Below are 13797 nucleotides of genomic sequence, written 5' to 3' on the forward strand. Positions count from 1 at the left end.
AAAAGCCTAATTTTCCCCTTGAAACGTACTTCTTCGAAGGCCTGCAGAAGCATATTTCCCTTTATCTGCTACACACTTTACTCATCTGCGGTCACTAAGCTAGAAATTGGCTCATCATTTTGTTAACCACTCCTTTTTGCTGTTTTCAGTCAAGGTCTCCTTGTCAGTAATAAAAAATCCCTGCAATAAAAGCTGTCAAAAGAGTGGCTAAGTAAGGACTCTCCCACTAGCGCCGCATTACCCATGGCTACAGCTTCTATGGATTATTAATGTGGCAAGTTCCTCACTTTTTTACAGGAAGCATACAAAATGGTGTGTGAAAAGCGAGAAGCTTGCATCAAAAAGGTGCCTGACAAACTGCAGTTATTGCATCACACAAACAAAGCAGCCGTGGCTCATTTGCAGCCAGTCTGGTTGCAGAAAAGGGTCACAAGGGAAAAGGTAAGAGGGACCTCAGTGGCAACAAAAACTCACATTAACAGTCCACACATCTGGCTGCCTAAGCATCCACAGCACATCCCGATACCTGCTAATTGCATCTGCTCCATCTCTTCATACTTTTGCTGTTGTCATCTTTACAGAGAAGACAAATGTGCTTTATAAGGGGCATTGCATCTCCATTCCTCACTTTTTCCAATTTGTGTCAACAGTGCAGCGCAATCGGCCCAATATTTATGAATTGGTAATGTATGGCACAGGCGCAAGACAAGAATTGTGAGCATGGAAAGGATGGAGAAATTGCCTCCCTTGTCCTTCACCTTAATGCATACAGCTTATTTGTCAATTGCTCCCTGTAATATTGTAGCAGGCTGGCATCCTTTTCCAAACAAGATAATGGGCCTGAAGAAGATGTATAGTCAATAGTATAATTATAATATACTGGAATCATAAAGCCGTGACATAGTCTTAAGATAGACTTTGAAGGTTTCCTCTACTTATGTAAAAAAATGAAATCTGTATCCAAGTATTCAGTTCCGTCCAATTATGATTATCTTTTTATCAGGAGACTAGTATGGAATGCAGATTTTGTGCTTTCAACCGTAGGCACAATGAAATAGTAATTAAATTGAGTTGCCAAAAGCTATAAGTTGTGGATTTGTGCATAAATAATTCTCCACATAAATAGGCTTCTTCTCTTAAGTTTGTTTACCAGGCACTTCTGGCAGGAAGTTCTCAGAAGAGTGAGGTAGCACCTCTACAACCACCACTGTCTCTCTGCCAACTCGGCACACTATAATTATCTGAGCACACACTCACCCTCACCCACAGCCTGAAAAATGCAAATCAACCCAATTGTTTACAGAAGAAAATAAACGAGAGGGGGTGGGGGGCATACATATTATTTTTTGTATGCAAAGCTGCCAGTGATATATTTTTGAGTCAATATTTCAATATGTACAAAACGAGTTGATCCACCCTTGCAGTGAAAACAGCTTTGTGTTTTTTGCTGCACATCTGTGTTCTGATGACTAAAGTCACAGTGGATGGCTATTTTTATTGTACGATTCAGAAACTGCATAATCATTATATAGAAACTAAGTTAATTATTTCAGAAGCTCTGTTTAGGAATAGAGATAGCTATGGATGAGATGATTATACTGTTCTACTCATCACTCTGTGAAGACATTCATGTAGTATAGTATAGACAAACAGTACTCTTTTACATTCAATATAGAAACCTATTATCATTCAGACCGCTCTCACGCAGGTCACTCTCGCTCTCAGAGGGCCACACCTCCACCTCAGCCCATCAACGTAAAAGCCGCACCTCCGTAGCAACCAATCATCGCCCTCGGTCCCGCTTTTAAGCCCCAGCAATCATGGTTCGTTCGCTTCCCAGCTGCGCTGTGACCCGCCTCCACCTCATCTACGCCTCTTCCATCCATGGCTTCTACCCTCTGCATCTTCAGGGGTCTTCCATACCACCACCAGTGTCCAGGCTCCGGGGAAGACGTCCCTAACTCCAAGCTGTTCATCCATACTGACATTCATACTTACATCGATGTCTACCGCCGGGGTCTGATCGCCAAAACTATTATACATAGATCAATAAATCTTCCCAATCGCTGCTTTTGTCTGTTTGAATCTATCCAGGTGTGTTTTCATTTTGGTAATCGCTGATACAAAATAACGAAACAAGTACATTTTCTTCGAACTTACTTAGGTTAGAGTCTGACTTGTTCATAGCAGACGAGTTAGTAATTAGTACTTTGCTTATTTACATTTACTTGAGTAAACTTTCCAATGAAGTATCCTTTAAAGAGAGGTTACCTAATTTTACTGCTATTTATTTTTTTATTCAATATTATTTTCTATTTATATTATTTCACTATAATCGTTTTCCAAGGCTTCATGTTGTGATTTGTTTCTTCAGTCTCACTTTGCTGGTGATCAGTTTTGCTGCAGCTAATTATTGCTTGATACGGACATGCTGGACATCTTTACAAAGCTCACTCTGAGTACATTTTAGTTGACCTTGCTTTACAGATGGGGATACAGAAGTCGCTGAGCATGAAGCGGCTCAAGAATCGCTAAACCCATTAGCCGCTAGTTAGCAACATTAGCATTCTCGTCTTGCAAACAGTGCAGATCCAGCGTCATGGTACAACTGAGCACTGGCTACATTCAGCACAGACTCTTATTTAGGGAATGTGGTCCGTACTAAAGTCAGCTCTATGTGGAGTATTGTGTTTCCAGATTTTGATTGTGCCCTAAATATGTAACCTACGTATTTTGTTGCAAGTTAACTTTAAGGCACTTTTTACTTCACTAGTTTAAGGTTGTTCTTTATGCAGTGCGTGGGCAGATGGACAGCGGCACTATAAATAACGGATGGTGTGATTGTGAAAGTGATGAGAACAGGTACGTGTGGCAGCCAGATGGTGCCTTGTGGGGAATGCCTCCTGGTGATTTTGTTTGCAAATAGGTCTCTGTAAAGTCAGCTCGTGCTTCTTTTCCCTCTGAGTTGCTTGTTGTTGAAGGCGGGAGAGCTTTAGGTAGTGCCATATCTGATAAAGGTGTTGCGGACTCAAAGACGTCCCGCCGCTCGCCGGGGAGAGAGTGAATGTGACGCGCCCTGACAGGTTTTGTCACTCTCCGAGGCGGCCGCCCTGAAGATTGTCACCGATAGACATGGAGGAGAGTCCTGGAAGCAATGACAAATTGTTTTGTGAGAAAAGTTGGAGATCAAGTCAATATCCGTGGCCTACTTCAGAAAGGTGGGGAGGGATCGTGGGTGTGCCATCACTCAAGATTGTTTATTTCACTTCCCTTTCCTCCAGCGTAGGTGTCTTGACCTCAACAAGAAAAAACAGAGCAAATTGGTCTGTTGTAGATGAGGAATATTCATGACCACAGTAATTTATTATTGATTTCCGCCTTACATAAGCTTGATGGCGTACGACTGAGAGCTTACAGTAACCATCTTGATAGCGGTGTTTGAAATAAAGTCTTCATGTGCAGGAAACCGATTAGCTGGACAACTGTATCTCTGTACCCTTCACTTAGATACCCTTTTTTCTTGTTCTCTTTTGTATATGACAAGTCAAACTGATAGACTTTTTTACTAGATGCACTGTTATGTATGTAGTCTAATCCTGATAATACACTTTGATTTATTAAAGTTTCAGTTTTCCTACCTCAGTATAGGGATTACATTAAAATGTTCTTCCTCTTTCTAGACTTTGTTTAGATTTTATAATAGTTTGGTTTCAATGCTGGTCTGTTCATGGGTTTCATTGTTTAGTTTTACTCATTTGATAAAGCCTCACGTTCAACCTAACTTACCACTAACCACTTTTGCAAAGTTTCACAGTGCAACCTTGTCACGTAATAGGTTTGTGTCTTATAGTTTGCAACCTGTGAGCTTGGTTTAAATTATTGTTACACTTTGTGACACCCTTGTGTTGTAATTTGATCTGTGTCTGAGCTTCTCCTAATTTAGACCAACATAGCCGCAACTCAAGGTTAGAGCAGAGAGGAAGTGAACATAGAATATAGAATATAGAACATAGAATAGAGGCAAAGAAAAGTCCACTGAGGGCTCAGAATGTGCAGATAGATACAAAGCACTCAGCTTACACTGTTACAACAAAGATAATTTCAATTAGGTCAGCTACAGGGCCCACACGTTTTAATAAGGATTAATGATTTCCTCAAATGAAGTTTCAAAGGTAGATCTGTTGATTGCAACACAACTGCTTAATAGCACTCCCCCTTATGGCGTCTATACACAGTACGCACGAGGGTAAGTCACATTTAACTTCTGAAAAAATGTGATTTCTTTATGTCACTCCTTAAAGCCACACCACGTAGAATTTTACGCAATCAATAAAATTGAAATACAAGAATTTATTTTGTGACAGATATTTTCAGATATTTTATACTATGTCTGATGACACCCATTACATTACAACAGGCTTCTACCATTATGTGAAAGGTACAATATGGATAAATCAATTCGGCTTATTATTTAAAATGTCCTTTGCAACACTCAAGGTGACAACATTGAAAAAAATAATAACAGTGACAAAATGAAACAAATATCAAAAAGCTTTGTCAGTTCTGATCAGAAAACTGGAATACTATATAACTAGACAAGTCTCCGTTATTACATTATCTGTTGCTACATGGACGGCTGTGACGCTCACAGTCAGTTCGGTTTTAAAGCTAATTTTGAACTGCGAACACCCCCAGACACTGACTCACAGTTTCACAGGAACGAGAGATGAAGTCACCTGTTCTGTACTAAGTAGATAAATATAGAACATATGTGTAAGCTAAATAAACAGATATTACTTCATACTAGCATTCCTTGTGTAAATGTAGATCTTTTTTTTTATTTATTTCAGATGTAGCTTTAATAGTTGAGCAGTCATGAAATTACGGTTCCACAATACTTACACAGAACGTTTTTGTGTTAATCACTATGTACAGCATTTTAGCCTATGCCAAAGATAATGGAAACAGCAAGAGGGAAAAAAAGTAAATCATTTCTTTTCACCCTGTGTTTTCACTCACGCACGGTAGATCACCTGATATTGGGTGGGTAATGATATATTATGGGCTTGCAAAATATCAGAAAATGGGAGCACATTCCCATTAAGATAAGCGCTTCAGGCCAAGGAAACCTAGAAATGCCACTGGCATATTGATTGTGTAGTCTGTATGAAAAGTAAGGTTAGCTAGTGTCCCATCAGCACAGACTTCTGACCGCAACCATACAATGAGCAGCAGGAAGGATGTGCTACTATAAGCGAAGTCGTAATCTCGTAGTGCGCATGCGCAGCGCTTCCGGTCAAAGGTCAATCGGGATAAATGAACTATCTCCCAGTAAACCCAATGTAAAATATGCATGAACAAAGATTGTTTCACTGAATTTCATTGAAATATATCGAGGGTGACTGTGCTTCCACGAACATTTTGGTCAAATATATTAGTTCTATAGTTTTAATTTCCAATAGCAGGTGGCACAAGCCAAATTAAATGTCGACTGTTTGGGTGGGGGGATAATTCTTTCCTGAAAATTACACATTATATATAAAGTGTACCATAGAAAAGCAGAAAGTAGGTCATCTTTACATTTATACTACACAATGATTTGGCCTGAATATGCATTCTCTCAGCATTGGGGGAGGAGGGATTACGAAGATTGTGTATAAAGGAAAGGCTAAATGGCAAATGCCTAGAAGTTGAATAAAGTCATGCAGCATAGGAAACAATAAACATGCCCAGCAAAACATGTGCAATAGGGTCCTGTTCAATGATTTTTTTTATGTACATTGTTGGATCTCTTCTGATAACACACTCGGCCTTAAAGAAACTGTACTTCGTACTTGGCACTGAAGTAAAACATTTCCCTCACCATTCAGATGTGTAGAAATTGAAAGCTTTTCCTTGTTAATAATTCGAGAGAATCAGAATTGGTTTTATTGACATTGAACAGGTTCACAAAGTAGGAATTTTCTTCAGAGCAACATGAAACATAAAACGTAAATAATAACTATAAAAACTTTAAACCTTAAAAGGGCATACATAAAGTAGATAAAAAAAACAAATGTGATAAAAAAAAACAAAAAACAAGCGCATCTCTTCAAGCCCCAGTCGCTGACTGGAGTTACGTGGCCCTACCATAGACTATAGAAAATAATGGACGTCTTATGCTCACTCCTCCCCGTTTACCAGAATGACCACGGCCGTGGGGCAATTCATGGCGGATTTACAGGCTCCCCCTCCCCAGCTCTGACGAAGCATGTTCCTAAAAAGGACATACGGGCGGGATTTTCACCGTAGACTCGGCCCTTGCGTGACGTGTAGCTCGTGCTGCTCCAATGCTAACAGTCCGAGCCTCATTAAATACGAGATTTCAAAAAATCATATTACGAAAACCAGCCTGGTTTCATATATTGTTATTAACCCAGCGTTATCTCAGGAGGAAGATCTAGCCTAGTCTAGCGTTGAAACAATTGAAACCAGGCTTTAAAGTAGTTTTTAACGTGTCTAAAGTCCAATGCTTTTCAATGGGGGCCTAGCGGCGATATGGAGGTACTGCAGCAACGGCGGAGCAATGGCGGCCCCCACGTTTGTGGTCAAAAAGCAGGGCAGCCAGCGGCCATTGGGCCCTACACTAAGTTTAGTAAGTTTTGAATATCATACAAACATAGAACAAATGATTTAAACTGCATTTATCTGCACTCTGTCGTCTTCGTACATGCTTCTGCACTGTCAAAACAGACTTCCGGGTCAAATTTATCCCGACTGACCTCTGAGCGATCCCATAATTCATTGCGCAAATTGAGATTACGACTTTGCTCATAATATCTATTATTCATATATCATACTGTATGGTTAAAAGTCATGGGGCAATAAAGGCAAGAATTAAGTCAAATAAAGCAGATATTTGCTGCATTCTACTTGTACCTTCTATCACGTGGTACATCTTTTGGGCATTGCTCACAGATTACATGACTCCCTGGCACATGACATGAGTATAAGATTTAAATTAGATGTTTGAACCAATCTGACTCTTCCCCATTTGAGAAGTATTTATCCTTTCTCAGATCAGAAACCTATTTCCCATGTCAGATTTGAAAAAAAAAAAACCTTGTCCTAAGGAGCACACCTTATGACTGAGAGCTGACACATACATGTCGACGTATTAATTCCTTCAGTTTAACGGCAAATGCCAGGGTCCAAGCAGCTCAAAGCGTAAGAAATTGAACTGGTTTTACCTTGTTTTATGGTTCCACACACATAGCCACACACAATCTCACACACTTTAGTTTAAGCATCTTCCTGTGGCAGATTCTTTCCTGACCAAGCAGAGTTGTTAATCAGAAACAGCTCAATCATTAAAATAGGTCAGCGTGGCTGCTCTTTACATGTTGTGGCTCACATTATTTGACAGTCCTCGCGTCAAATCCGGGGACTATCTCTAGGAAACAGACTGCAGATCCTTCTAGCGTGGCACTACCATCTTTTCCTGGTCATTACCAGCGTTAGCACAGGCTGAGGCAATGAAGGAGAACCTCAATAAATGATCAGTGTGTTCTGCCACAGTTGCACATGCTGCATCTGGTGTTGAACAAAGACTCCATTTTGTTTCTCTGCCGGTGTTACAAGCCACTGGACATCATTTAGATTTGGCTTGTGGACAGAGGGAGTCAGATTATTCAGCTATGATATGAGAAGGTTGCAACAATGAATTTTAGACAAGTGTATGATGTATATTTTTTATTAGGAGCTAATGAAGTTTCAAGGCTTATAGCTCCCCTCATGACAAGATAATTATGCCAACTGCTTCCAGCGCGCACTTCAAAGGAGACTTCATCCCCTCTTCCAACACAACATAGAATATCTGACCAATCCGGCTGGCCTGTTCTGGATCATCTCCAATCCTTAGGACTTCAGCATGTTACAGTGCACATGTGAACACTTGTGTTGTGGTTGCAGAAACATGAGTCACCCACTGCAAGGACATCGATTGCCAACTAGAAAATCATACTCTTAGTTTGTGTAGCAGGCGCAATATATTATGTTGAATATAAAGTGTGGTGAACATTATGTTGTATAATCAGTGTTTTCTTTTTGTTTGTAATGTTCACCATAAAATTGTATGACAGTATAGCTTTACAGCTACAGATGAGGAGGTTTACCTTGAGGGACAGAAAGCTAATTGATAAAATGTTAATAGGGAGAAATTCTTTAAGATCAAATTTGGTAAAAGCTGCAGGAGCTAGCTACATTTAAACAATATTGCTGATATTCTACTTTGTTACCAGCATGTAACGTAATTCAGATAATTGCTGAGACCTCCTGTCTGACACTGAGTGCTTCCAGGCCCCAAAAAGCTGCACTGGCGCATGCGGGAACTCTGACATGTTGAGAGAGAAATAACATTCAAGAAGCGCTCCATTGGCTCTGATGAATACATGTGAAGACATTTCAGATTACATCGTTAAAAACCTACTCTGTGCCTGAAGCTGGATGCTGCATAATTAACAAACATGTAATGCAAACTTCTCTGAGTCGCATCTGAAGATGACTCCAGGAAGAACGGGTGGAATCACAACAGATGGAGAGAGGCCACTTCAATATGGCGTAATGAGGCAATGCATTGCACAATCAGCAATGTTTCAAATAAGTCTGTGGATCTGACACTTATTGGAGAGTTTTCTGTACACAACCTGTAAAGATGCATGTTTACAGATTGTGTACGGAAACTCAGCATGTGATATAATCACTCAAATATTGTACCAGATGTTAACATTACACTATATGTCTACACAGTTTAATTACTTTTTACACAACTAAAAGTTTACATACATTTCATTAACATTTGGTAGCATTGCCTTTAAACTGTATGACTTGGGTCAAACGTTTCGGATTTCCTTCCACAAACTTCTCACAATAGTTGTCAGGAATGTTGGTCCATTCCTCCAAACAGAGCTGGTGTAACTGAGCCAAATTTCTTGGCCACCTTGGTGTACATGCCTTTTCAGCTCTGCCCTTACATGGTGTTCTCAGGCTTGCCAGATTCTCCCTTTTTCCTCGTGATGATGGTCATTATGGCCAAACAATTAGACAGTTTTTTGTTAGACCACAGGATACGTCTCCAAAAATGTAAGACTTTATTCTTGTGTCCATTTGCAAACTCCAATCTGTCATTTTCATGTTTATCTTGGAGTAAGGGCTTCTTCCTGGCAGAGTACACTCTCAGCCCATGTCGGTACAGTACTTGTTTCATTGTGGATAATGACAAACTCTTACCAGTTTCAGCTTCTTCACCAGGTCTTTTGCATTTATCCTTGGGAATCCGCCTTCTTTCTGATCTGTATGATGACTGATTATTTACATCTTTTTTCATACTTGCATATAATTGTTTAAACCAATGTACCTGGCATCTTCAGGTGTCTTGAAATTGCACCCAAGAATGAACCAGACTTGTACTTCCAAGGTCATGACATCGTTATCTGGGCTTTCTCAAATTGTTTAAAGGTATATGTTAGTGTATGTAAACTTAAACCTGTCTGCTCTGTTGTTAAAGCAAACACTCATACATATATGCAAAATCTCACATTGAATCAAGATAATACCCTAAAGTTAAACAAAATGGTTAAAGACTTTATATCAAAATCTGTCAGAAGAGATTTAAAGCATCTAGTGACAACACCAATTGAAACTCATTTTGGAGTTTGTTCCAAGAGTGCGATGCTCATCTCAGTGCGCACTCTGGGCACAGAGAGCAGGAGGACGTCATGAGAACGTGGGCTGTAGCTGCTGTTACTCCTCAGCTCAATGAGCTGCAGCAGATATGGAGGGACAACTCCAAGAATAGATTTATAAATCAAAAGGGGCCAATGTTTCAATCTTTGAAACACCAAAGATGACCTGGCCATCCGGGCATATAGGACACAGCGGTGAGTCAGCAACCTTATGTTTGGCTCCATGAGCAAAGAGCCAGTGAAACAGGCCACAATTCACACTTGCTTTAACCTTTACTGTCTTTTATATCACAGGACTGGAACTTTCTCTAAAGGGAGTTAAGTCCAACAGAGACCTCCTTCAGTCGGACCCTTCATTACCCAGGCCAATCCTCTCAGACAGTTGTTGAGGTGCAGCAATAAACTGTTGTTGCCTGATGCTTCTGCTTGAAAAGCACCTACAAGAGCTCGAAATGATTCTGCCCTGATCAGGTGCATGGCCACAGTTGACTGGTGACATACAGTAGTCCCCCCACTTGCAAAATGGTCTGTTTGTATCGTCAAGACTTCTGTACAGGGCTATTAGGTGCTGGCACAGTAAACGTGAGTGGGTAATGCATAGGGAATGAAAGCTGGACGGATTCTGTTTACGCAGGCAGTGTTTGATAAATCCTGCCCTCATGACTTCCTTTGCTTATAGGCTAGCTAGCCTTCAATATTTTAATGCCAGGAAGACATCTGCTGTTGTTTGTCCCTCTGATGGAGGGCTATGTGTTTGTTTATTAAGAATAAAAACTTGATACTTGCAATCTTACACAATGCCTAACAACCAGCGTGATTTCAAAATAAATTCATTCCGATGGTTTCATTCATCCTTCATGGTGCTACAGCAATCTGCTCAACTCACAACTCCTTCATCACACAATGTGAGTGGAAGAAACAGCAGCCAAGTGCTCAGTATTGGTGCAGTGAACATGTGCTGCATTGTGACCTAGAAAGAGACAGAGACACTTATCAGGCTAAATTAGCCTACATACTCTACTGCAGGCAGGGTCAGGCTAACCAGCAGCACAGGCTGCCACACATCACTGCTGCACTAAGAAGGAGAGAGAATAAGCATGTTTTGACTCACTGGAGTCAGGGCAGTCAGCTTAGCTTTGGTTTACAGTTTTTGTTTTTCTCTTTTGATTTTTAGTTTCATTAGAAATAAGTTAGTTCTGAAAAAAGCAGGCAACACCAGTCACAATTTCAAAATCAAACCTCATTTTGCAGAAAGTTGAATTTATATGACACATGTGAGGCCATTAACATGCATTGTCCTAATGAAATAAATAAACTGCCTTTTTATCTTTTTAACCGCTCAAAACCAAGTTTACCAAGTTGCAAATGTTGATTTTATGTTTTGCATTGTTTTTTACTTTAACTTTGATATTTAACTTGAAATGTAAATATATAATAATCATTACTATTCATTCTCAACACAAGCCGGTGGAGTGCAGTTCTATTGTTTAAAAGAAACAAAACAATGTACATGTGAGTGTGGGTGGGGATACGGGGGTTCTTATAGATAAATAATAGAAAGAAAGTAGACTGAATTTAAGAGGCTTCCTGTATCATCAGTGTATTTTTTCAGAAGGCTGAAAACCTCAAACTAAATGAACGTCAGTAGACTGGAAAACGCAGCAGGCTGGGCTGACTGGAAACTTGTAAAGGCTGTTTTCTCCTCACTCCTTCCCCTTAGAGCTGCACAAGGCTCTTTGATGAGCCGTGACTTGTCCTAGAGCACAGCCGCTCTTCACTGGATACTTAACTAAGACTTGATGTAACACATCACAACTCCAACACCTGTCCACAGCTGCCTGAAGATAAATGTGGACAACAACACAATAATAAAGCATTTACAGATTAACAGGCATGTTTTTCATACTGCAAAAGCAAAGAAAGACAGCAGTGAAAACATTCTGCTTTTGTTGGACAAGCTCTAGGTGGTATTTAAGTGGGACTTAAGAACTGTATGCACAGCCACAAGGATACAAAATGATTTTCTGTTTATATTATGTTGTAGTATAAATAAAACTGTCATAACTGGTTTCAAACTCACTCAACTGTTTGTTGAATGCTTGTTTGAATGCAACAGAAACAATAATGACTTGCACTTGAATTGCACTTTAAAATCTTGACAAGCTTCCCAAATTGCTACTGTCGTCATTATTCATAGACGCCATACTCAGCAGTGGTAAGCAATTACTGTAGCCACAGCCGCCCTGGGTTAGACTGACCACCACCGTGCATTCACACACTATATTCACACAAACAGGGAGGGTCAAGTGTCTTGCCCAAGGACCCAATGACAGGCTGCATCTGCATGAGCTGGGATTTAAACCACCAACTTACCAGCCTTCATCTGTTGTCATGTCCAGACTATGGTGTAGAGTTAACAGCCTCTTTTCTGGTCTTGTTCTTGCAGGTGGTGGGCCAGATAGACAAACTAACATCGGACTTTGACTTTGACTTGGATCCAGATGACTGGACAGTGGCCACAGCCAGCAGCACGTCCAGCAGTGAGCGAGGCCTTGGCGAGGCCTTTAGGCTGGACTTCCTCAATGCAGATGTACTGTCGGACAGCTGGGAGTTCTGCAGCTACCTGGAGGCAGCGGGAGTGGCCACTCGTCGAGCTGCCAGCCTCGGAGGAGAGGATATAGCAGACGCACAATCGGAGCTGGGCTGCGGGACCATCCCCACGCAGACCACTACCCCACCCCCCACTGCCTCAGTGTACTCCCAGATGAACGGTGGGCTGCCCATCCCCAACGGACCCCGGATCATCACTCCCGACTCATCCAGCGAGGAGGCCAGCAGCTCTACGCACAGCCACAAGACGCCACGCACCTCAGGCACCAGAGAGAGAGTTCGCTTCAGCGACAAGATCCTCTACCACGCGCTGTGCTGCGACGATGACGATGAGGAGGAGCAGGAGGACTTACAGGAGGACAAGAGCGGCTGTGCCATTCCGGACAGCGACATTAGGCCCAGTGTCCTAACCGCCCCGCTCACCCCCAAACGTTCTTCCTCTGAGCACTCGCTCCTACATAACTGTCTAGAACCTTCCTACGTGTCCTCTCCGATCAAGGGGTTAACAGGTCCTCACACACTACCCAGGAAAGGTCTCCAAAACCCCAGCTGCCGCAAAAAACTATTACGAAACAGCAGCACACAGACTGTCTCTGATAAGAGCACCCAAACTGTACTGCCGTATATTCCAGCCAAACAGAAAGCAAAGGACCACTGAGAGAGCAAGAACTTATGAATCGTAAATTTCATTATGAGGACTGTGCATTATTTAATATTAAATACATAGCTCATAGATTAATACACAAATAAATGAATTACTAAATAAATAAATGATATGGTAAATCATTTGATGACCTAAATTCATTCAGAGGCTCAGCGTTGACGCGGCAAAAACAGATGACTACACACACACACAGTCATTATTAAAAAAAAAAATTTGAAAATGTTTTTAACAACATGGAGAAATTGCGAGAAAAAGAACAATAGAGACACTATTCCTGCCATCTCAATCGAACAAGTCAGAGAAAAAGAGCAAAAGCTTGATCCATAATGTGAATACAAAACGGAGCACACGCTGTTCTCTGATTCTCCATAAATGTTGTTTCATGTTCGCGCTATTTCAAATGTCAGGGGGATTATTGCTTTCTGAGGGGAAATGTGTCGAGATGCACACGTCAGCCTCTTCCCTCTTTGATGTCGACAAACTTTGAGGATAGAGGCGGAAGCAAACACAATCTACTTGGCCGTATGGTATAAATAATCATGATTTTTAGTTTCTACTTGATCCGTTTGAGAGGCCATAACATGGGGAGCACAGCTACAGTCAAACTAAATGGCATTTCAAATTTCTATTGCTTATTTCTGTACTGGCAGGTTATGTGAAAAAAAAAAAAAAAAGAATGGACATAAATAGCAGCTCCTAAAGTGCTAAGGGTTTTGTCCCTCTATTCACTTTCCCAGTAGGGGAATTGAAGTCAGCTGAGTAGCATTTTATTCACAGGGCTAACGCCAATAGCCATTCCTG

At 41.0% G+C, this 13797-nt stretch overlaps 1 protein-coding gene across 2 annotated transcripts in view; it reads left to right on the forward strand.

The window, feature by feature from the left end:
* The window catches only part of insyn1 (inhibitory synaptic factor 1), a 30221-nt gene extending 17103 nt beyond the window's left edge, over positions 1 to 13118 (forward strand). For both annotated transcript variants that reach the window (XM_079555583.1, XM_079555584.1), the window contains exon 3: positions 12169 to 13118. In XM_079555583.1, the coding sequence (XP_079411709.1) occupies positions 12169 to 12990 (822 nt within the window). In that variant the 3' untranslated portion in view covers positions 12991 to 13118. The remainder of the gene's footprint in view (positions 1 to 12168) is intronic.
* The last annotated feature ends 679 nt before the right edge of the window (positions 13119 to 13797 follow it).

The sequence above is a fragment of the Gobius niger genome, assembly GCF_951799975.1.
Source record: "Gobius niger genome assembly, chromosome: 4".
NCBI lineage: Eukaryota > Metazoa > Chordata > Actinopteri > Gobiiformes > Gobiidae > Gobius > Gobius niger.